Source organism: Saimiri boliviensis, chromosome 9 (assembly GCF_048565385.1).
Source record: "Saimiri boliviensis isolate mSaiBol1 chromosome 9, mSaiBol1.pri, whole genome shotgun sequence".
Taxonomy (NCBI): domain Eukaryota; kingdom Metazoa; phylum Chordata; class Mammalia; order Primates; family Cebidae; genus Saimiri; species Saimiri boliviensis.
In genome coordinates, this window is record NC_133457.1 from 49,612,298 (window position 1) to 49,637,879 (window position 25,582).

The 25,582-nt window shown below is 40.7% G+C and overlaps 1 protein-coding gene across 1 annotated transcript in view; it reads right to left on the minus strand.

The window, feature by feature from the left end:
* The window catches only part of CLSTN2 (calsyntenin 2), a 639,705-nt gene that overhangs the window by 153,275 nt on the left and 460,848 nt on the right, over positions 1–25,582 (minus strand). The window contains exons 3-4 of the mRNA XM_039462018.2: positions 9,151–9,346; positions 8,217–8,425 (exon numbers count right to left, since the gene is read on the minus strand). Coding sequence (XP_039317952.2) covers positions 8,217–8,425; positions 9,151–9,346 — 405 coding nt within the window. The remainder of the gene's footprint in view (positions 1–8,216; positions 8,426–9,150; positions 9,347–25,582) is intronic.

The following is a 25,582-nucleotide window of genomic DNA, read 5'->3' on the forward strand; positions in this document are numbered from 1 at the left end:
ACTATTTTTACATCTATGCTCATCAGAAATATTGGCCTGTAATTTTCTTTTCTGGTACTGCCTTCAACTTTGATGTCAGGGTAATGTCAGCCTAATAAAATGAGTTTGGAAGAGTTTGAGAAGGACTGTTATTAGTTATTTTAAAGTTTGGTAGAATTCAGCTGTGAAGCCATCAGGTCCTGGGATTTTCTTTGATGGGATATTTAAAAAAATTATTATTATGAATTCAGTCTTCTTATTCATGATTGGTCTGTTCAGATTCTCAATTCCTTATGATCTAGTCTTGGTCGGTTCCATGTCTTTAGGAACGTTTCTATTTATCCTAGATTATCCAGTTTGTTGGTACAAAAGTGTTCTTAGTCTTTCATCATCCTTTGAAAATTATTTCAGTGGTATCAGTTGTAATGTCTTTTTTCATTTCTGATTTCATCTATTAGTGTCTTGTCTCTTTTTTCTTACCCTGGCTAAAGGTTTATCAATTAGTTTATTTAAAAAACAAACTTCGTGTCATTGATCTTTTTATACTGTCTTCTAGTGTTTATTTCAGTTATTTCTGTTCTAATCTTTGTTACTTCCTTCCTTTTACTAATTTGAGATTTAGTTCGTTCTTGTTCTAGTTCCTTGAGGTATAACAGCAGGTTGTTTATTTGGTATCTTTCTTCTTCTTAAAATTAGGCGCTAATTGCTATAACATTCCCTTGCAAAGCGGCTTTTCTACATCCAAAAAGTTTTAACATATTGTGATTTCATTTTCATTTGCCTCAAGATATTTTTTAAATTTTCCTTTTGATTTCTTCTTTGACCATTTGTTGTTCAAGATCATGTTATTTAATTTCACTATTTGTGAATTTTCTAGTTTTTCTTCTACTATTGATTTCTAGTTTCATACCATCAAAGTTGACAAAAATATTTTATATGATTTTAATCTTAAATTTAAGACCTGTTTTATAGCTGTAGTGAATGCTTACAATTTTATGTTACCTTGTTATTCATTTTGAATATTAGTTGGACTTCCCCGTACCAGAAGCAGGACTCAGTCACTTTTTATAGTTTCCAGTTTTACACCTCCAAGTTCCTCTGTGTGGCTAATTCAAATAACTGCCTTATACAATAGCCTCCTGGCAACCAGTTCCCTATGGGACAGCTAGATACAGCCTACTTGCCTGGTCCTGCTGGCCCTCATACTCTGCATGGACTGTGCAGATATGCCACAGTGACTACCTTTCAGTGAATATGTGACCTACTAGAAATCATGTCTGCTTGCTTTAAAGCCACCAATCAAAACTCCCTATGGGAAATCTGTTTATTAATACTTTAAATTCAATTAAACAATTGGCTCATGAGTTTGTTTCTCCACAGCCAGTACTTCCTGATCTCTATGTGGCCTGTAGTTATGCCATGTATTGCCAGAATCAATAAGTACTAAAACCTTTTAAACTTTCACACTGTGGTTGTATCATTAAAGCTGTGCCCACAACCCACTTTCCAATGGCAAGGCTTTCTCAAAGGGATCCTTGTTGGTGAATTTCCCCACTGATGTTCTTTTGTCTGAGCTTCTGGTGATTGCTGGAGACAGTAGCTACCAGCTAACTTGGTGAAGAAACTTGAAGCATTTCACTGAAAACAAAGACCTAACATGTGATCTTCCTGGAGAAGGTTCTGTGTGTACTGTATATTCTGCTGCTGTTTGATAAAATGTTCTTTATATGTCTGTTAGGTTCATTTGGCCTCAAGTATAATAGTTCAAATCCAATGTTTCCTTACGGATTTTATGTCTCAATGCTCTATCCATTGTTGAAAGTAGAGTATTAAAGATTCTTACTAGTCTTGTATTGTTGCTTATTCCTCCCTTCACATATGTATTTACTTTATATATTTACATGCTCTAGTGTTGGGTACATATATTTTACAATCACCATATCCTCTTAATAAATTTACTTTTTATTATCATATAATGATATTCTTTGTCTGTTACAGTTTTTGACTTAAAGACCATTTTATTTGATATAGATATAGCTATGCCTGAACTCTTTTAGTTTCCATTTGCACAAAATCTTTTATCATATCTTCATTTTTATTATTTGCATGTCCTTAAAAGTGAAGGGAATTTATTGTAGGCATCATATAGTTGGATCTTGTTTTTTATCCATTCAGCCACTCTATGTCTTCTGATAGGTGTATTTAGTCCATTTACATTTAAAATAATTATTGATAGGTCAAGACTTAATATTGCCATTTTGACAACTTTTCCTGGTTGTTCTGTTGATCTTTTGTTCCTTTCTTTCTCTCTTGCTGTCTTTCTTTGTGATTTGATAATTTTCTATAGTGGTATGCTTTGACTCCTTTCTTTTTAATTTTTGTGTATCTACTACAGGCTTTTGCTTTGTGGTTACTAAGGCTTACATGTTATAAAACATGGTTATATCAGTCTGCTTAAAGCTGATAAAAATACAACATTAAATGTACCTAAAAGCCTTGCACTTTGATTCCCCTATTTTATATTTTTGATGTCACAATTTATATGCTTTTTATATTGCATATTTATTAACAAGTCATTTTAGCTACAATTATTTTAATACTTTTGTATTTTAATCTTTAGAGTTATAAGTGATTTACATACCCTCTTAGTAGTATTTGAATATTTTGAATTTGAATATATACTGATTTTTACCTGTGAGTTCCATACTTTCATATGATTTTGTATTAATAAAGAACATCCTTTTGTTTCAGCTTGAAAAACTCCCTTTATCTTTAATTGTAAGGCAGATCTAGTGGTGATGAATTCCCTAAGATTTTGTTTGTCTGAGAAAGTGTTTGTTTCTCCTTATTCCTGAAGAATAGCTTTTCCAGGTAAAGTACTCTTGGTTGGTATTTTTTTTCTTTTTATTTCTTTTTCTTTCAGCAACTTAAATATATAATCCTATTCTTTTCTGGTCTGCAAGGTTTCTGCTGAGAAATCCGCTGATAGCTTCAGTGAAATTCCCATGTATATGATATGTGTTTTTTTTCTTTTGCTGCTTTCAAAATTTTCTGTCTTTGATTTATTGACAGTTTGATTATAATGTGTCATGGCAAAGTCTTTTGGGGTTGAATGTGATCGGAGACCTTTAAGCTTCACATACCCCAAGATGTCCATATCTCTCCCCATACTTGAGAACATATCTGCCATTATGCCTTTAAATACACTTTCTGCCCTTTCTCTTTCTTAGCCATTTAAATATCCCATAACATGAATATGAGCTCTCATAATAGTGTTGCATACATTGTGTAGGCTTTCTTGATTTTTTAAAATTCTTTTTTTCTTTTTTCTCCTCTTACTGGGCAATTTCAAATGACCTGTTTTTAAGTTTACTTATTCTTTCTTCTGCTTGATTGAGTCAGCTGTTGAAGCTCTCTATTGCATTTTTAAAATTCAGTCATTGTATTTTCAAGCTCCAAAATTTGTTTGGTTCTTTTTGTTTTCTATCTCTTTGTTGAACTTCTGGTTTTGTTCTTCTATTGTTTTCCTGATTTAGTTAATTATCTGTGTTCTCTTGTAGATCACTGAGTTTCTTTAGAACAATCAGTTTGAATTCTCATCAGGAATTCAATGGTATTCTTTGGAGTTGGTTACTTACTGACAGTGTATTATGTTGCTTTGGTGCTACCATATTTCCCTGATCTTTTATGATGCTTGTAGTCTTGTGAAAGTGTATGAGCATTTGAAGAAAGAATCACCTTTGCAGACTTTATGAACTAGATTCATGAAGGAAAATTCTTCACCCATGGGGAGGTAAGGGTGAGAGGATAGGTAATGCTGGAGAGCACTGTGACACCATGTTTAGTGCCTAGTATATGGTGGCTCCAGGTCTTAGAGAGGGATGCAATGTCTTATTGATTCAGGTAGCTGGAGTCTGTAACATTTGCAGCTGTATGCTCCTTAGTGTGGCAAAGGCTGTGGGAGGTCCACAGTGGCTGACAGGACTGCAGGTATATTCAGCCGTGTCCTGGGTCCAGTGACAAAGGACTGGTCTAGGGAGCAGGGAGAGTCAGGGCCACTGCTGTGTTCACACTCAGCTATGGATATGCACATAATGGTTAGGGCTGGGGCAGAGCCAACTGCAGTGATATGGTGGTTGGTGGCATGTACATGCATGACTATAGGAGTCAAGGCTCATGGCATACACATGTGCAATTGTAAGGATGAGCTGTAGGAACCTATGTGGTGATGGGGGCCACCAATGGGAGTTAGGCCAGCTACATATGCATGTGCAGCTATAGGGATCAAGCTGGAGGTATACATGTGTGCAGCTGCAGGGAGCAGCTGCAGGTACAAGCACAGTGGTAGGGACCAGGGATAAAAGTTGGGGCTTGCACGCATACAGCTGTTGGAGCCAGGGCTGGTGGTAAGCACGGATGTGGGCACAGAAGCCAGATACAGGCATATTTTCAGCTGCTAGACCTGGTGATGGGGGTTGGGGCCAGCTGCTTGGCTGCACACAGCTAAGAGCTTCACCACAGGTTCACACATGGTGGTGACAAATGAATATTTGGCTGGAGCCCAGGCCATTTTGGGGCATACATGTAGTGGCTGCCCTGGGTTCCTGGGTTGGGGTGTCTACAATGGCAGCAGCCAGGGCAGCTTTGGGGAGAGAGGATGAAGAGATGTGGTAACTCAAGCACCTAGAAACTGCAAAAGTGAAAAACTGTGGGGTCCTCAGCAAAAATTGTGAGGGCCCCTGTGGCTGTACTGGTTGTTGGTTTTCTCAGTGGCAGAAGCTGCTGAGTTCCACAATGGCAAACAATGTGGGGTCCTTGGCAGTGAAAGCCAGTCAGGGGTGTGTGGTGACTATGAGGCTCTTGAGATCCTGAGGGTAGAAGACAGCTGGGGTCCTATGCAGAGCATCCACTAGGGACCGTGGTGGCTCCTGCCACATGGCTGATACTGGTAGCCCCACCCTTCTTTGTTCCCAGATGTCTCCAAATGTTTCAGCCATGCGGGGTAAAACTAAAACAGATCATTTTGGGGAATGTTCTGAAAGCTTAGGAAACTGGTTGTTCATCTCATTATCCTTTTCTCTTCAAGGGTAACTTCAGAGCTGAGAAGTTCTCTCTCTGTGCTAAGCAATGCTGGCCTGGGGGATGAGATGATGCATGCAAAATGAAACTGCTCTTCCTACTTTTTTTGTGCAATTATCCTCATTATTTTTCTTGCACTGTGTTGTTGTATCATCTCAGCTGGACTCCTGAGCTCTCCTACAACTATTTTCTTTCATAGATAGCTGTCTGATTGTACTTTGTAGGGGGATGAAGGCTGGGATCTCCTTCTCTGCCATTTTGCTGACATTGCCCCATACTTTGTGTTTGCAAACTTAGATACCACCGCCATGCACCCTGTAAATTATCACTGAGGAGGTGCAGTCTGATGGAAAGGCTTTGAGGTTCACACTCAGGAGACCTGGGTTAAGTTCTAGCTCTGTCACCACTGTGACCGTGTTATTAGGCTAGCTCTTTAGGTTTTAGGATTCAGTTTTGAGGACCCAAGCTCTGCTTATCTCAGCAACACTAGCCAGCAGATGAGGCCATCTCAAATAGATCTAGAACTTCCCAAGACGAAGGCAATATGATGAACTCATAATTTACCTTCTCATAATTTAAGCCTGGTAAATAAATCTCATGTCCCAATAACCCAGGTAAATATTTAATAATTGTGGCACCATTAATTGAGTGCTCTCTCTGTATGCTAGATACCCTGCAAACATTATCCCCACACACTGCTTCTCCTTGAGTCCTCATCATCTCACAATGAGGTAAGGCCTGATACTGCCGTAATTTCATGGGGAGGAATTCAAAGGGAGGGAGTCTGAGGGCGTCTGGTAGGAAGAGGGGTAGTCTCTAGTTAAAGACAGTCAGGTTGACTCCACATTGTGTCTCCTATTCTCCCTGCTGCCATTCTTACCCCACCAGCAAAGAGCCTGGCAGGTTGGAGGGGCCAGGAGACACCTATCTGAAGCCATGTGGTAGAGGAAACCTAGGCCTCAATGAGCAGGCTCGAAATTCAGCAGCGCTTTCCTTATGAGCATGCAAAGTACTTCTTCAAGGAGCCGGAAAGGTCGCTCAGAGAAACTGATGGAAAAGGGCCAACTGGGAAGCTCATTAGAATGGAAGTCATCTCTGGGAGTGCCCCTAGGTCCTGCCTTCATTACTTGGAGGACTGCTTTTGTACACCTCGCCATCAGGGGCCCACGCTCCCTGGGAGTACCCATTCTCTTCTTCATCTTAGGCTGTAAACCCGCATCAGAGGCAGAGGCCTGGCAAAGGCCCATTACTCACTTTTAATGAGACAGCCAGGGAAATAAATTGGCATATGTTAGCAAAATGGCTCATCAAGGTGAGTAATTATCTTCACGACTGGGGCAGTTTACCCTCCAAAGAAAGAATTTGCATCTCATCTCTCACTGGGCGGTGGCTCTTCAGAACTAGGGCAGGAGGACACGCAGCACTTGACCACGGAGCACATATACCTCTACTTGCCTAGTCTTGCTGTTCACCACAGCCTGGTCACTCCCCAAATACCAAAGCTTTTGTGGGATACACTGCACAACTGACCATACAGGAAAAGAAACCCAGAGGAGAAACAAAAATACAAAGAAGTTCTTTTATATGTTATGGAGCAGTGCGTGCACATGTGTGCCTCTGCAGTGGGACAGGCCAGCCATTCCACACAGCATGTGGGAGAAACTATCAGGGAATGGTTCTGAAAGCCTCTACTAATTAAAATGACTTTCTTCTTAGTTTTGAGCCAAACTTTAATTAAAGTCCTATATTTACTCCTTTGCTTGCTTGTGCATTGATATTGTGCCTTGTACAATTATCATCTTGTGCTGTCCAGGTATGTAACTGCCTTTTCCCCACGTTTTACCATTTTAGAGGGAGATTACCTTATTATTATTTTTTCTGTCTTACAGATATTAGTTCTGTCTTCCAAGACAAATCCTAAGCTACTTAAAGACAGAGACAAGTGTGTCTCCTTGGCTTCTGTCCCCTATGGCATTTGCCACAGTCTCAGGGTACAGAAGACAATGTCATAGAGTAAGTCTCTACCTGGTCTTAACATCAAGAATGCTGGGTTTCTTCTGAAGGTGTACACGCAGGTAGCTGATGCTATTTTCCTTTAGACGTTGGCTATCAGGAGGTACAGAGCTAATTTGCTGCCCAATCCTGGTTCACAGCGTGCTTTGTGCACCAACTTCGCCCTTCCTGCCACTGGATTTTCTATTTTAACCCCCTAGATGATGAGCTCTATGTGGACAGGCCCGTGTCTGTCATTAAGTTCCACTCTATCTCCTTTCCAATGTTCAGCACCATGCCTGGCACTCAATAAACACAGAGTGAATGGACTTTGAGTTTTGCAAATTTTGCATCTTTGTGTGCTACTTAAACGTTATTGAAAACAAAGTAGGAAGAGCATACAAACACCCAAAACCTCACACTAATAATTAAAGAACGTACTTGGCAAATAATTACATTTGATTGTATGTGTTGAAGGTGTTGAAATTTACAATTAAAGTGGGCTGAGCTTGTTGGGCCTCTGGTTGCGGTGTTTATATTATAATAAATTTTCTACTCACACTGATGGGGAAATATCTAAATGGCTTTATAGGAAGGTTTTCAGTCTTGTTCAGTCTGGAATTGGGTTACTGCAGGAGGTTTCTTTCATTCTTCATTCTTACTGGGGTTGAAATTCTCAAAAAGGGCATTGGCAAGAACTTTATAAAATCCTGAATGAATCGATGGTTGAGAAGGTATTTCAAAAGTCACACCTTCTCTGTTAGCATCACTTCATCTGGGGGCAATAGGGCTGACATTATGACTTATTACACAGGAAAGGGACCCTGGTATGGCAAAGCTGATGGCATGGCTCACATTTGGATGACAACTGGAAAATTTGACCAAGAAACCAACCATCTTCAGTATCTAGATGTGTGACACTATGAGTTGCATAGACTACATTAAGTGAGCAGGTTTCTGAGGTTCCCTGGGGGTGTTTTAGACCTGGCAGGGCTGCTAATCAGATAAGGCCGTTCCCTCAAGTCTGGGGCTGAGTGCTGGGTGAGGGAGCTTAGACCAAAGATGCAAGGGAGGCAACACTTGCCGAGCACATTCAGAGCCCTTGTTGGGCCTTCTGAGAGGAGACGGTTTTCTAGACCCCACTGGGGTCCTCTGACGACACTCACCGTTTCTGTCGATAGCAAAAGGCACATCTGTGGTGACGATTTCATAGTTGCAGATCTGGCTGTACTGGGGGGAGCAGTCCTCATCAACAGCCTCCACCTGCAGAATGCTGTCGTAGATCCTGCCCTCCGTCACGACAGTTCTGTAGGCTGGCTCTTTGAAGGTGGGAGCAAACTCATTGACATCCTTCACCTGGATATGGACCACGGCCCTGGGACCACACACAGAAAGGAAGGGATAGCGGTAAAGAGAGATTCACACTAACCTCCTGCACCTCCTGGGGGCACTGAGTCCCAAGGCCGAGCGAAAGCTGGTGGGAGCAGTTGTCTGAGTGTCCTATCCTCCCTCTCACTGGAGACCCTCTACTTGCCCTTGCTGTGACGCTCTTAGATGAATCCATCCCAGAGAGACTTCTAAGCCCTTCTCTCTGCCCCAGCTTTAGGCAACCGATTTACTGTTTCATTCTTCCCTCTATTCATCCACTCCTCCATTCAGTAACAATTTAACCCCTCTTACTCTGTTAGGCTCTGAGATGAACTTCATAAGGGACAAAGCAGTGACAACCCACAGTGAAAAGTGCTGTGACAGAGAGAATCTTATGGCACTGCAGAGGCCCAGGGAAAGGTCCTGACCAGATCTGCAGCGGTGGGTCACTTAGGGAAGGCTTCCTGGAAGAAGTGACCCCTAAACTCAGACCTGAAGGTGAAACGGGAGTATCTTTGGGTGAAGAAGAGGGAGTAGAGTATTCCAGGTGTAGAAAGCAGACTGTGAAGATGCCTGCAAGGGACTGGAGAACTGGCAAGCAGCTGAGCAAAGTCGGAACACCATGGTGTCACAAGAGGGTAAACACATCTGAAGAGCAGCATGTGAATGAAGTGGGGTGGGCCCAGGGCACAGGAGGGAGGGGCATCCAGAGGGCTCTGTCAGGCCACTCACTTGTGTGACTTTTTCCAGGCTGTCTCCTGGGGCCCAGCACCACAGTCATAGGCCTGGATGATGAATGTGTACTCCTTCTGCAACTCACAGTCAATGGGGCTCTTAGCACGGAGCTGGCCCTCCCCTGATGTCTTGTTGAGCACCACGGCCTCAAAGGGCAGCTCCTGGCCGTGGATCTTGAACGCACAGATCTCCCCTGCAGAAGGATGGAAGACAGTGAGTGGGAATCCTGAGAACTCCCAGATTGAAGACAGGGCTTCCACTGGAACAGATTCGCAAACTCAAAACCTCCATGCAATTCATTCCACACACATAGCATGGACCATGAGCCAGTAACATTAGCATCACCTGGGAGCTTCTCAAAAATACAGAATCCCATGCTCCCCCAGACCTCCTGAACTGGATCTGCATTTCAACAGGATCCTCAAGTGATGTGTTTGCTCACTAATGTAGGAGCAGCACTGTGTCTCTCCTTCCTTTACTAGATTGCCTCAGCTAAATTCCCTCACCTCTCCCACTTCTCCATTTTCTGTCTCCAGCCATGACTTCCCCTTCCAAGCTGCAGTTTTCTCTTTTAAAACAGTGGGGGAGAGTCTATGTGAGCTCCCGAGTTCCAGAGTCCCTGTGGAGCCTGAAAAGCTAACATCTTAAAGAGCTGAACACGTTGTGACATTAATGCATTTCTCTCCTTCAGTTGGGTTAATGTTTATGATAACTATTTCTATGCATCAAAATGATAAGGCCATGAGAATATCTCCTCTTCTTCTCAATCAATGTATGTTTATTTATTGAACCCCAACTGCACGCAAAACCTGTTATGCATGTCTTGGGAAGTGCTGAAAATTTGATACGTGTCCTCTGTCCCTATTGAGAAAATTCCCAGACTGGTTGGAGAGATGAGATGTAGCTGTCCAGAGAGATCATACAGTGGAAAGTGGTACGTGAGCACCATGTTTTCCACAGCTGAAAGAATTCAGCTATAGGCTTCAAGGGAGCAAAACAGAGGCCAAGAGCCCAGAGGCCTAGATTCACATTCCAGGCAGGCCACACTAATTGGCTTCAGTCAAATTATATTGACTGTCTGGGTCTCTACTGTGTCATCTGTAAGATGGTCCCAGAGATGGTGGGGAGAGGGGGGCATCTACCCTAAGATGTCCCAGCCCTGGTCTGAACTGTCTCAGCTGCACTGCTGAGGCCAGGGAGGGGCAAACAAGGAACCTAGGGTGCACCATTTAACAAGGCCTTGCTCTCAGGGTAACCCAGGCACCTCCTTGCCTCACCCTAGTTCAGGTCCTGCTCAGCTATTCATAAGAGCCGACACAGTGATGAGAAGGAATAACATGACTGCATGCTTGCTGTGCACCAGGCACTGAGCCTTCTATGTCTACCCAGGGAACCTCCTTTGACCTTCATAAGAAACCTGCAAGGCAAGTCTTTTATACCAATTTATTCAAGTTTTTTAAAAAAGAGAGAAAAATCAGAAAGGTTAAATACTTGCTCAAGGTCACAGAGCTAAAGTTGAATATTAAACCCAGGTATGGCTGATTCCTTAGTCCATGTACTTTCTACCCCACCACACCATCTCCAAGCAACCCCATAATTTCTAAGTAACTACCCCATGGATTGCTTCCAGAAACCATCTACATTCTAATCATTCTAATTCTAGTCTCCTTCAGGAAAGAAATCCTCAGATTTACATATAGGAAGCATGCCATGACCTCTTACTAACACTGTTTTCCAAGATGTTCAATCAATACCAATCTTACGTTTATGCTTTTTTTTTTTAAAAAAAAAGTGATGCTCAATTTCATTATTAACATACCCTTTTCACTACCACCCCTATCTCCCAACCCCCACCACCACCCCTCCTAGCCATTTCTCAATGTATTTGTAGAACAAACGGAAAGACACATTGTGGACCCCCTTCCAACAAGAAGGCTGGTTCCCATTCACTTCTGTTTCTCGAGATCACTTGGCGTTTCTGTACTGTGCATTCTGACAAGTTCTGCAGCCTTCAGGGCAGGAGAATACGGTTTCTCAAATTCTCAAGTATAATTTCTGCTCTTAATTAGCAGGGCTGAATAGATGAACCTCTAAAGTGCCTGCCTTGTGATTCTCTCCCAAGATCAATGCCAATATGAGAATATTACCAACAAATGTGTCTAGACTGTTTCTGGGGCATTCTCTGGAGTGCCCAACCACTACCATGGCTATAAGGCTAATTAGACCATTTGTCTTTGAAGACTCAAGTTAAATCTAGAATTGATGAGTGTAATCTTCTCTTGGAAAGATCTGATCAAAACCTAAGTACTTCTCAAGACTCAGAAATCCTTAACAACAGAAAAGGAGAGGAGAGAGGGAAAGAAGATAGAGAGGAAAGAGGATATACAAAGAGAAGGCAAGATAAAGTTTAGGTGACATATTTCCATCTACTGAACAACTCAATTCAATAGAACTAACTTTTCTGAGAGTTGACTGTCTCAGGCACTGTGCCAGGCGTGGGTACACAAAGGCCAACAACTTGGGTGCCTTAAAATATAAGGAGGCTTTATCCTTAGGTAAAGTACTTTTTATCCAGCAGAAAAAGACAGACAAGTAAGCAAGGACAACCAAGATCCACTTCGTTCTCATCAAACCCTGGAAGAGAACCTAACATTCATGTCACCCTCATTAATCCTACCTCTTTACCTGACACTTGGATTCTGGTTGCAAAACCATTCATTCGCTTATTCATCCACCTCATAAACATTCATTAACCTAAAAAATATTTATTAGAGACTATGTACCAAGCACTGCTAAAGCACTAATTAATAAAACTGGACCAAGCCCTGGCCTGCAAGTTGCTTGCAGTCTGGTAGGAAGGGTAATAAGAGGTCAAATCATCAGTACCTGAAAGAAGGATGGTGATTGTGATGAGTACATTAAAGGAGAGCTATGTGGTGCTGAAAGTATTCTGACCTGGTCAGGCTAGGCAGGGAGGGCCTCACTACGTATATGATGCCTTAGGACCCTTCAGCAGAAAGGAACATGCTGAGTCCAAAAGACTGCAGGTGCAGTATGGCAGGAGTGGAGGCCATGCGGCAGGGCCAGCTTCACAGGCGTGTGACCTGAGAGCCACCCCGGGTCCTGTGGTCAGAAGCATCCTGAGTTTGGTTTAAATCTCTGCTCTCTCTGTCTTGATTTTTTTAAAGGTGGGGTCTTGCTTTGTCACCCAGGCTGGAATGCCGTGAGGTAATCATAGCTCACTGCAGCCTCAAACTCCTGACCTCAAGCAATCCTTCCCATTTAGCCTCCTGAGTGGCTGAGGCTACAGATGTGTGCCACCAACAGCTAGCTAATTTTTTTATTTTGCAGGAACAGGGTCACATTATTTTGCCTAAGCTGGTCTCAAACTCCTGGCCTCAAGCTATTCTCCTGTCTCGGCCTCCCTAAGTGCTGGGATTACAGGCACGAGCCACTGTGCCCAGCCTTGAAGTTCTTAATAATTTTATCTTTGAATGTGTGTTTTGTGAAAAAGGTCTGTTGGGACAATGGAGCATGTTATGAGCAGAGGACAGGGGTGCAATATGCACGTCCGCCACGTCTTGCTGCCCCATTTTAATATAGCATTCAGAATTCCCATGGACCCACATCGTGTGGGATTTCAGTGGGACTCAGAGCGAGAAAAAGGTAATCATGTTATGTCTTCAAGAAAGTAGGAAGCCGACCTCCCCAAGAGGCCACACTTTCCCATAGAACAAGAACTTGTTTCAAATGCAAAAAGAGCAGAAAACTAAGAAATGTGAACAACCAAGGAACTTATTCATGTTACATCCTGTGTTAGCCAATCACTTACACTGAAAATGCTGGCAGAGAGGAAAAGGGAAGATCAGACGACCCATTGCTTGTTTTCTTTTCAGGCTGCCCTTGCTATCAGTTACCCAAAAGTAGAGAGTCACATTCACATGAACATAAAGATGGGGAATAGACCCTAGGGAATACAAACGGAAAGACAGAGGCAGGTAGGCAAGGTTAGGAAAACTACCTATTGGATACTATGCTCACTTTCTTGGTGAGGTAATCAGTCATACTCCAAACTCTAGCACCAAGCAATATACCTTCGTAACAAACCTGCACATGTACCCATGGAATCTAAAATAAAAGTTGAAAAAGAAAAAAAAAATGAAATTAAAACTGTTGAGTTTGTTTCATGCAGTATTTATCGTATTGAGGTAAGAATTAAATACATACGCATGCATGAACTACAAAATACAAATTCTGTAATTTTGGTATTCCACAGGCTAGTTAAATGCTCTTATATTTGCATTTAAAAATGGACATTGCATAATAGAAATAGAAAAATTAAAATTCGAGCTAATAATTTAAAGTTTTAACTATATCTTCACATAGAACTATACCAAACAGAAGTTTTAAAACATCATGACAAGTTGAAAGAGAGACTTCTGGAAGAAAGGTCCCAGGATGAAATTCTAGAAAGATATTTAAAACTGCAGTTCTCAATGTCAGTGTAAGACAGACACATTGTGCTGTCTTGCGTCTCATATAAGAACTTTTTTTGTGAGGCGTGTCACTAGAATTTGTTACCATACTAACAGAGGATAAACTAAGTCAAAGGTCAGACCTACTTGTTTTCATATAAAGAGATCACTTTCGGAACCCTGCCCTCCAATATGCCTTGGGTGGAAGAACTGCTGCCATGCCAGGAACTGAGTGTGGACAACACACAGATGAGCATGGGCGTGAGGCTAGCCATGGGCTGCCTGGAGAACGATACCAGCAGCACCAGGCCACCAGGCCTTGGCCGCCATCTCACATGGGTTGTGGCCCAAGGTGGCTGAACTGGGGCTTCACCAAGAGCCCCCTTCAGAGCCAGACCAGAAGGCGAGCCCCTGCTGTGCCTGAGTGAGACGTGATGACCCCGGCCCCTCAGTCCTGTGAGCACGTGTCTCACAGTTACCCGCTCCTCCGCAGAAACGCGCCTCCTAAGACACCGGTGCCAGTTGTAGTCATCTCTTAACACCACGCAAAGGCTTCTGGGGGAAAGGTGTCTAACTTGATTTTTAGAGTACATTTTGCTCCTTCCTTTGAATACGTTCGAACAGCAAAGTATGTTAATTTTATTTTTTAGATGAGCTTCAGAGAGATTAAGTGTTTGTCCCAGGTCCCTTGGTCAGTATGAAGCAGGTCAAGCACTGAAATCCTGGCATCTACGGTCAGCACCCTTTGCTCTTTCATGTGGCTTATCGCTTACTGGGTGAGCGTGATGTTCTAGGATGGTCGTTCTGAGTGCGCTCTGTCAACCTCTGGCATCTCCAGGACACTTTGTAAGGGTTCAAAAAGTCAAAGTGATCATCATGTTAATACTAAGATGTTATGTGACTTTTTCACTGTGTTGCCATTTGCCCTGATGACATAAAAGCAATGGGGAGTAAAAGTGGCCTAGTGAGTGGCTAACTGCATTCTTCATCACAGCATACAGTTAGGGGAAAACAGCCGATCTCATTTAAGAATGACTTTAATGATGCAGAAAATATCAATTTTTCTTAAATCACAATCTTTGAATTCATGTCTTTTTAATATTCTGTGTGATGAAATGGAAAGTCCACATTAAACACCTTGGCATGGCAAAGTATACTGGTTTGTGTCTAGGAAAAGCACTTGTGTGATCTAAATTAATTGTGAGCGGAACTAGAAGCTCTTTTCATAAAATGACATTTTTTACTTGAAAGAACGACTGACAGACAAACTAAGTTTATTCAAACTTGAATATGTGGCAGACGTTTTTTGAAGTAAGCCTGTCACATCAAGAAAAAGAACTGAGAGTATTTGTTGTCAATGATGAAATTAAAACTTTCAATTTTGGGAAGCCTGTGTCTGCCACAGGGAGTTTAACAATTTACCAATATCTCAATATTTGTCTGATAAGATGGGTAGTGATATTAATGCATGTGACTTGATATTGTATAATGAAATACGTCGACTTTTGAAGGATGCACTTAGCAATGAACCAGTGTCTTTCAAACAACCAATGCATAACGTCACATAGTCATGTGTGGGGAAAAGATTCAAAGTACAAGAAACTTGCATGGATTTTAATGTAACAACAGGCAATGGACTGAATGCTTATGTTCTCCCAAGTTCATACAGTGAAACCAAATCTCCAAAGTGAAGGTATTAGGAGATGGAGCCTTTGGGAGTTAATTAGGTCATGATTTGTGTTCTTTATAAGGCTCCAGAGAGATCCCTCACCTCTTCTGCCATGTGAGGTCACAGTGAGAAGGTGCCATCTATGAGGAAATGGGTCCTCAACAGGCACTGAATGTGTCAGTGCCTTGATCTTGGACTTCTCAGCCTCCAAAACTGTGAGAAAAAAATTGTTCTTTGGAAGACACCAGTCTAAGCTATTTTGTCATAGCAGCTTTAATGAATGGAGACAATGGCTAAGTTTAATGCAATTTCAGATTCATTTTTACATAATCTTTAGGAAATTATTACTTGTAGCACTCTGCTGTAATATCAGAGAAAAATATCTATAACTCAGTATTATCTGTAATAATATTATTAAAATACCATTCCCTTTCCAACTACATACCTGGGTGAAGTCACATTTTCTTCACATACTTTCACCCAAGTAACACATCACAACAGATTGAAGGCAGAAGAACATACGAGGACTTAGCTGTTTTCTATTAAGCTAAATATTAGGGGCTGCAAAAATGTACAAAAAAAATGTATAATGCCGCTGTTCTCACTAGTTTTTTTCCAAAAATATATATATTTGTCAAATTATATTATTTACATTAATATGTATTGAGTTTATTATTGTTATTTTAAAATAAATAAGCATTTGAAAGATCCTGAGTTTTAATTTCTGATACAGTAAATATTGGACATGTAGATATAACCCACATAAAGAAAAACTCTTGAGAATCTTTAATAATATTTAAGAGTGTAAAGGGACCATAAGACCAAAAAACGAGAACTGCCATTTTTACCGTTTGCCAACAATAGTGTGCCCCTAGCTATATCCCACTTCCTGCCCTGATGCTAGAAACATGACCCATCACCTTGCAAAGTGCTCCCAGCTTCAGGGCACTCTGCTTTGTATTCCACAGCTAGGCCTTCGCAGTAAGACTATCTAAGAAGAACTGTATGTCCACATCTTTATGCAAATCTGGCCCAGACGGGCTAAGTTGGAATCTTAGTTATCTGGTTAACCACCATGGGACTGCAGGGCAGTCACTTACCTCTCTGTGCCTGTTTCCTCATCTGTAAGTGGGATGATATTCATCGTAGTTAACTCATGGTTATTGGTTATTGGGAGGATTAAATGAGTTAACATGTGCTAAGCACTTAACAGTGCCTTGCATGGAGTAAGCACTGTGTAATTGTTAGCTCTTTCCCTGCCATTATATTGAAGAAAAGTCACATACCTCTGGCAAACTCCCTGGTCCTGTTTAAGAACTGAAAAGGCTGAAGGTGAAGATGATTCCGATCAGAAATATTTTGAATGCCGCACGTGTGACATTCAAACAATCTGACTCCTTGAAGCACCTTGCACTTATCAGCCACCATTTGTTACACACATTTTTTTCCCCCGAATGACAACATTCTGTGTATTTGCATAATCTCATCCAGGGCCAGCACTGTTCCCACAAGGAGAACTGAGTGAGGGGATGTTTTGTCTGACTGTTTTTGCTCATTGCAGTGATGGGGGATGGCTAATGGCATTCACTAGGTAAAAGTCAAGGATGCTCAATATCTTGCCCTAAGCAGATCAGTCATATACCACCAAGAAGCATCTCACTCCAGATACTTATAGAGCTCTTTTGAGAAAGACTGAACACAAAACATGAAGGTGGTCTTCCTGGAGCAAATACCTGGCCAAGTGTCTGCCTCCAGGTTTGAGGAAATAGTTGGCTCTTATAAAGCCTTTCTTCTCTTTGAGATTGCTGAGGTCCCTCCAGACAGAGTACAGTATCATCTGCTGTCAGCTGCACACTGTGCTCTCTGGTACACACTTGGCAGGCAGTCAACACTGACCACACTGCCAGGAGGCTGGGTGGATGAAGTTTTTAAAGTCCCTCTTTACATGGGGTCATCTGGACTCACTTTAAGTATAATAAGATGGGAAAAGACAAGTGCTAATCACAAGAGGTAATCAGGCCAGAATACCACCTTAGGGCTGAATGTAGAAATAAAGCTATACTTTAACAGAAACATTGACTGCAAGCCCTCCACTTCAGATTAAACACTTCAAATCTTCAAAAGTGGAAAGCTAAGGGGATAGGCTGGCAGGATGTTACGTAGGGTACCTCTTCACACGTCTGGATGGGGGATACTCAGACAGGCCTTGCTGAGTTCCATCTCTGCCCTTGTCAGCTGTGCGACCTTGGGTGGTTCTCAAGTTTCTCGTTACAGCTGAAGATACTAACCATGCCTAATCCTGAAAGTACCATGAAGCTACAATGACACGCTAGACGTGAAAGAGATGTGGGAAGTATAAAGATCTATCTACTTTTTATTATCACAATTATAATAAATCCTGCCTTCTGGCCTGAAAGCAGCGAGGTGCGTGGTGATAACTCACCCTGGTTCCCATTGGAAACCAAAGCAGCGGGAGGCGAGCCGTCGTCACCACTTGTAGCTTTCCATCTACTTAGAACTGAGCAAAATAAAACATACTCCTTTATTTTAGAAGTCATTTTTCTATACCTTTGCTCCAAGAACAAAATCTCCCTCTTCTGGAAGATTAACACAGTAGTTATTGTTTCTGAAAAGCAAATAAAGACAATTCATTTTTTCCTTTGGCAATATTTGTTGGGTGAATACATGATGTAAAACTTATTTATATGCTAAGAGACCTGGAGAGGTCCCTGTGACTCAGCTAGTCATAATTTGGTCAAGCGGAACTTGAAAGAATGGTCTGCCAGGTACCCAGTGGTTCCGGAATTAAAGGAACCCAAGTACAAAAACATACTCTACTCATCCACTCAGCAAACCTTCCCTGGACATAAATAATACAGTAAGAAGAAAATGAGGAACAATTTATAAAAGTCACTGCAGTTCACATTTATCCACTGTTTACTATGGGCCAGGCACTTATTTAGGGAAGTGGTGAAAACAGCCTGCATCTCTATGTGCCCTGATCTGCCTGGGACTGGAGACTTGGATGGATCGGAAACCAGCTCTGTGTCTGCAGACATGAGAAGGAGGCAGATGAACAAAAAGTTAAGTGCAATGAAGTGCTGCAAAGGCCGCAATAGGTGTCTTTTCTGTGTGTGGTGAGAACACAAACGATGATGGCCTCATCTTGCCTCCTAGGTACTTGCAGAATCACTTGCTTGCTGTCACATAGCCACCACAGAGAAGTTGCCATAGCTACAAGAAGGAAGGAGTTTCAGCTCCTGAAACTGATTCGGCTGAGATAGGCCTTGTACCCTGGACACTTCATGTCCCTCTCTTTACAATGGCATTTCAGTGCTTCTATTTTAAGACATTGCAGGTCATATAGGTCGGCGCCTAAAAGTCAGATAAACCTAGATTCAAACTTTTCATCTGTCATCTTCATAACTTTGAAAATGAACCATACCTCCATCTTCTCATCTGTAAAATGGGAATAAAACCATCGTCCTCCTATGGTCATCATACTACATTCAGAATAGAACTTTCTTTTTCTACAACACTGCGAATGTAGTAAGGCAGGGAGTGGGTTAAATGACTTATAAAAAGCTAATTTAGGCTGGGCGCAGTGGCTCACACCTGTAATCCCAGAATTTTGGGAGGCCGAGGTAGGTGGATCACAAGATCAGGAGATTGAGACAATCTTGGCCAACATGGTCAAACCCTATCTCTACTAAAAACACAAAAAATTAGCCGGGCATGGTGGTGTGCATCTGTAGTCCCAGCTACTTGGGAGGCTGTACAGAGGAATCATTTGAACCCAGGAGGCAGAGATTGCAGTGAGCCTAGATCACGCCACTGCACTCCAGCCTGGTGACAGAGGGAGACTCTGTTTCAAAAACAAACAAACAAACAAAGCTAGTTTAACTGTCAGACAGTTTTATGAGCAAGGCAGCAGAAAGGGATGGCAGACCAGCCCAGACAGGCCCTTCCCGAGTTCTGCTGTCCTGCCCTTTCCCTTGTTATGGACTCCTAGCCCTCTTGCTTGGCACTGGTTGATTCTGAGGCGTCCACAATTCTAGTCAGGTGCTGGCAGATGCAAAGAGGAGGAAGAGAGCAATGAAAACAATTGGAAAAGGATGTTGACTGACTTTGTAATATCTATATTTTTAATATTTGCCAAGAGAGTGTTTAAACCCTGTGTCTCCAGAAATACTGTCCTGGACCCAATTACAAGATGTGGATAAATCCCTTTCCCACTGTCAAGCAGGGGCAGAGAATCTTATTCAGCAATGAAGGCATCTTGTTTGCCTATAGCTCTGAGATGATAAATTAGTCAGACCCCTCCATGATCATTACCTGGAACCTACCTCAGTTAACTCCTACTTGTCCTTTTGGAAAATAATGGACATTCAAACACCTTGAAGAGTTAAAGAAGTCCCATATAAATATAACGACCCTTAACAGGTCCAATTATCTCCATCCACAACACCTCTGTAAGCAGCCTCCTCCTGTAAGGAGGGAATCTTAGCAGGCATGGAGGTTCCCAGAAGCCTAAGACCCCATTCAGGGGCTTACACTTAAGTTTCAGAAATAGAAGCTATACACAGGCCCCAACAATCAAACGTATTTGAGGTTTTTGAGTGTCAATGAGCTCTCAAGATATAGGGACTGAATACTGCAGCATCCTCAATTAACCAGAGGAAGACTTAATATTCAAATAGAATTGGTACAAATCATGCTGACAGGTAAAATCTTTTGAATCTCTCTCTCTCACCTTTTTCTCAGTGTCCAAAAACAGGGCTGAGATAAGACCCCAAAGTTGAACCAGTCGGAAGTTACCCCAAGTCTTAGTCTTCATCTGCTATGGTTCGAATGTTTGTCCCCTCCAAAATTCATGTTGAAATTTAATCAGTGTGGAGGGATGAGGCCTTTAGGAGCTGACTGGGTTGGGAGGACTCTGCTAATTCGTGGATTAATGAGTTGACAGGTTATCATGGGAGTGGGACTGGTGGATTGATAATAAGAAGAGAGACTTGAATGAGCACACTCAGCTCTCTTGTCATGACGCCTGTGCTGTCCCCGGACTCTGCAGAATCTGCACCAGCAAGAAGGGCCTCATCAGGTGTGGTCCCTCCACCATGGACTTCCCACCTTCCATAACTATAAAAAGTAAGTTTATTTGTTTTAAAAAAATTATCCAGTTTCAACTATTATAAGCACCAGGAAATTATACTAAACCGCCATCTGTTTTTTAAATTTATTTTTTTTCCTCTGCTTCCTTCTATTTCTTTTTTATTTATTTATTTATTTATTTATTTTAAGTCTTTTTTTATTGCATTTTAGGTTTTGGGGTACATGTGAAGAACATGCAAGATTGTTGCATAGGTACACACATGGCAGTGTGATTTGCTGCCTTCCTCTCCTTCACCTGTATCTGGCATTTCTCCCCATGCTAGCTCTTATCATTTGTGTCTTTAGGAACTTAGGCATGAATTGAAACCTCTTCCTCAAAAAATGACTTTTTGAATACTCTATGTCTGTACTCTTTAGCGCAGAAGCCACTAGCCAGAATGTGGCTTTGAAATGCTTGAAATGTGGCTAGTGTGACTGAGGAGCCAGAGTTTAAATTTTATTTTTTAAAAATTTAAATTTCATAACAGACATTCAATTCAGTTACTGGAAAACCTGCAAGTATGTTTGGTTATATGAATCAATTTTTCAACTATAAATTATATAAACTCTAAATATAGATCACATATTTCTGATAAAAACCTAGAGTCCTATGTGATATGTCTTAGACTGTAAAATATACACAGAATTTGAAAGGCTTTTTTTTTTTTTTTGAGATCGAGTCTCACTCTGTCACCCAAGCTGGAGCTCAATGGCATGAGCTGAGCTCACTGCAATCTCCACCTTCCGGGTTCAAGTGATTCTCCTGTCTCAGCCTCCTGAGTAGCTGAGATTACAGGTGCCCACCACCACGGCCAACTAATTCTTGTATTTTTAGTAGAGACGGGGTTTTATCATGTTGGTCAAGCTGGTCTTGAACTCCTGACCTCAGGTGATCCACCCGCCTCAGCCTCCCAAAGTGCTGGGATTACAGGCATGAGCCATAGTGCCCCACCTGAAAGGATTTTTAAACTAAAATTAGAATAGAAAATTTCTCATTAATAATTTTTTATTTGATAACATGTTGAAATAAGAATATTGGTTATTTGGGGGTTAAACAACATATATTACTAAAATCAATTTTACTTATTTCTTTTTACTTTTAAAATGTGGCTGCTAGGTATTATACAATTATTTGTGTAGTTTCAATAATGTTTCTGTTGGATACTGCTGCTCTACCTAATCAACAGCATATATCATTAAAATTAATACTTAGGGTAATGCTCCCTCTTAAAACAACAGCACGTCTGACCTTCTTTAGATGGTTAATTCACATTTAGCTTCAGTTCCCAAACTGCCACTTAGCAGGGCTTAAATGATCACTGCCTCTTAACGACTGCTTAGATGGTGTTGTTACAGTATACAAAAATATTTTAAAATTTTAATGACATTACATTTCAAAATAATAGCATCTTGGTCCCTTCCAGAAATCCAGATGTATGTACTGAGAAATGGCTTTCACTGAATGAGTATCAGCTAAGGTGGAAGTCTTTTGGCAATAGGGTTGTAGTTTATAATTTGCTTAGTTATTACATTGTAATTCTTTAAAAAGAAAATCTTAATATTCTAAAATAAATTTAATATATTATTTTAATAAAATTACTTCATAAAATAATTATATATTACATATCAAATCATAGCATGTTAATATTCTTATTGCACTAGTTCTAACTAGAATAACCCAAATTCATATAAAATGTTATGTACTACACAAGTTTAAATGAAATCTGGGGACAGGGAACAAGCAAAGTTACCTGGGGAGTTCAGCCTCTGACGTGGATGAGTAAGCACACTGACTCTCTCGCAATAACATCACAAACCTGAAAAAATACCCACCCCCACTCCACTCCCTCCCTGCCCAAATACTGAAGGGCTATAGAGAGTGATGAAAAATAGGCAGATTTGGGGAGGAAGCTGAAACTTGGAGGAAGCTACTAGGGATGGATGTATTTTCTGTTTCGATCCTTTGCCCTAAGGGCAGCTGTAACCCTGTGGTACAGCAAGGCTAAACGTTTGATAGAAAGCCTGTTGTCTTTCTAGCAGTAAACAAGATTGCCTGAGTGTGAGAGGGGAATCCTGGAGAGAAGACAGCCAGAGAAGGGGAGGCCCACACTCTGGGTGGGCCTTTTCCAAGTGTCTGGGTGGCTCCAGTCCCCTGCATGTGGGGACAGACTGAAAGCCCTTTGAACCAAGATCAGAACTGCTACTCACAACAGGCAAAAAGACAATTTGCAGTTTGAGTTTAACCAAGTTAATGGTCTATTAAAACAAAACATTAATATGTTTTGAAGGACTATGACAATTCAGTGTTTTCATCTTAACATTTAAAATATCCAGATTACAGTTCAAACTTACTTGACATGTGACGAGCCAAAAAATAGGACTTTTTTCTAAGGGATAAAACAACAAAGGCCACCCTGGAGATAACTCATATGTTTGATGATTATATTAAATAAGTACATTAAATAAGTTCTTATTGGTATGTTCAAAACACTTGAAGCGGAAATGGATAGAGTTAAAGGGAGAAATAGACACTCCACAATCGTGAAGAATAAGGCATGAAGTGATCAATAAAGTAATGAATAATATAAATAACACTATCAACCGTTTTGTCCCAAGTGATATGTATAGAATACTACACCTAACTGAAGAACTCACATTTATTTCAATCTTACATGTTATGTTCATAAAGAACATATGCTGGGCCATAAAACAAGTCTCGATCAATTTAAACGGCTTAAAATATACAGAATATATTCTCTGACCACAATGGAAATAAATCAGAAATCAATCAAGAAATCTAGAAAAACTTTAGACGCTTGTAAATTAACCAGTACACATTTAAAAGAATCAGGTATCAGAGGAAAAATTAAAAGAAAAATGAAAAAAATAATCAGAACTGAAGATAATACAAATACTACATCAAAATTTGTGGGATGTAGTCAATTCTGTGCTTAAAGAGAAATCCATAGGTTTGAAAGCATGTATTATAAAAGAAAGAAAATATAAAGTCAAGAAGCCAGAAAGAGAAAAGCAAAGTAAACTCAAAGTAAGTAGATGAAAAACCTTATCATATTTAAGTAATATACTAAGAAATTTGAATATGCTTTGTGTGTGTATGTGTGTGTGTGTGTGTGTGTGTGTGTGTATATATATATATATATATATATATATATATATATATATATATGTTTTGTTTTGTTTTGTTTTATTTTTTTTTTAATAAACTTTTTATCAGAGAAAACTGCAGGCCTGGATGGCTTCATTGGTGAATTCTATCACATTCAAAAACAAAATAACATTAATCATACATAATTTGTTTTTAGAAAATAGAGGAAAGAATACTTTTTAACTCTTTTTAAGAGGCTAGCATTACCCTAATACCGAAATCTGTTACAGATATCAAAAGTAAAGAAAATTAAATAGCTACAACATCATATATCATTAGAGAAATGCAAATCAAAACCACAATGAGATACCATCTCATGCAAGTCAGAATGACTGCTATTGAAAATCAAGAAACAGCAGATGCTGATAAAGTTGTGGAGAAATAGGAATGCTTTTACACTGTTGGTGAAATAAAAATCATTCAGCCATGTGTAGTGATTCCTCAGAGACCTAGAACCAGAAATGCCATTTGACCCAGCAATTCCATTACTGGGTATATACCCAAAGGAATAGAAATCATTCTATTATAAAGATACATGCATGTGCATATTCACTGCCACACTATTCACGATAGCAAGACATGGAGTCAACCCAAAATGCCCAGCAATGATAGACTGGATAAAGAAGATACATATACACCATGGAATACTATGCAGCCATAAAGAGGAAAAAGATCATGTCCTCTGCAGGGACATGGCTTGAGCTGGAAGTTATTATCCTCAGCAAACTAACATAGGCACACAAAACCAAACACCGTATGTCCTCATGTATAAATGGGAGCTAAACAATGAGAACACATGGACGCAGGGAGGAGAACAACACACACTGGGGCCTGTCAGGGGTGTGGGAGGAGGGAGCACATTAGGATAAATAGCTAATGCATGTAGGGGTTAATAGATGCAGCAAACCATCATGGCACATGTTTACCTAAGGAATAAACCTGCACGTCCTGCACTATATCTCAGATCTTAAAATAAAGTAGAAAGAAAATTAAAGAGCTCTATTTGTCATGAACATAGATAGAAAAGTCCTTAATAATACATATTAGAAAATTTAATTCAACTCTATAAAGGGGATTATGACTAAATAAGATTTATCACAAAAACACAAGGTTCCATCAAATTAATCACATTAACAGGATAAAGGAGAAAAATCATATTATCATTTCAACAGATGTAAAAAAAGAACTTGCCAAAATTTAACATCCACATATAATAATATCTCTCAGTAAACTAGCAACTTGTTCGAGCTGATAAAGGGCATATATGAGAACTCTACAGCTACCATTATATTGATGGTGAAATATTAGACACTTCCTTTCTAAGATCAGAAACAAGGCAGGATGCCAGCTCTCACCACTTAATAGTCCTTGAGTACTTAACATGTGCCAAGTACTATGCCAATGGCTTTAGAGCAACCTTTGTGGAAGTGCCAAGTTCTCTTCCATTATACAGAAGACACTGAAGCACAGAAAGGTTAAGAAACCTGCACAGTGCCATCAAATAATCATAAGCCAAAATTCGAATTCAGATCTCCCTGACGTTAGAGTCCGCCCCTTAATCACAGCTGTCTTCTCAGTAGTATGATAATAATTACCATTATAGGACTCTACAGGCAGAGTATAGGCTTCTGTGCCTGGCTTTTTCTGTACACTTTACCCTCCACAGGCTCAGGGCCAAAGATAACTGCTGATATTTGTCCACTTGGGACAAAGCAGACAGGCTAAAGAATGCACAGTTTCCCGGAGATGCTAGAGAGAGTTGCTGCGTGATTTACACATCTCCATCAAAGTTGCCATGCTCTCCATCAATAGCAGTATTCAAATTACAATGGTATTTTGCTCCTAAAAGTGAGTCTAATTTGCTCATTTTCATTATTTACAGGCAGTTAATTAAAAAAACCCAGCAGATATTTATTTTGCTCCTTTCACATCACCAGTGATTTCTTGCTGCCGCACTTTCACAGCATT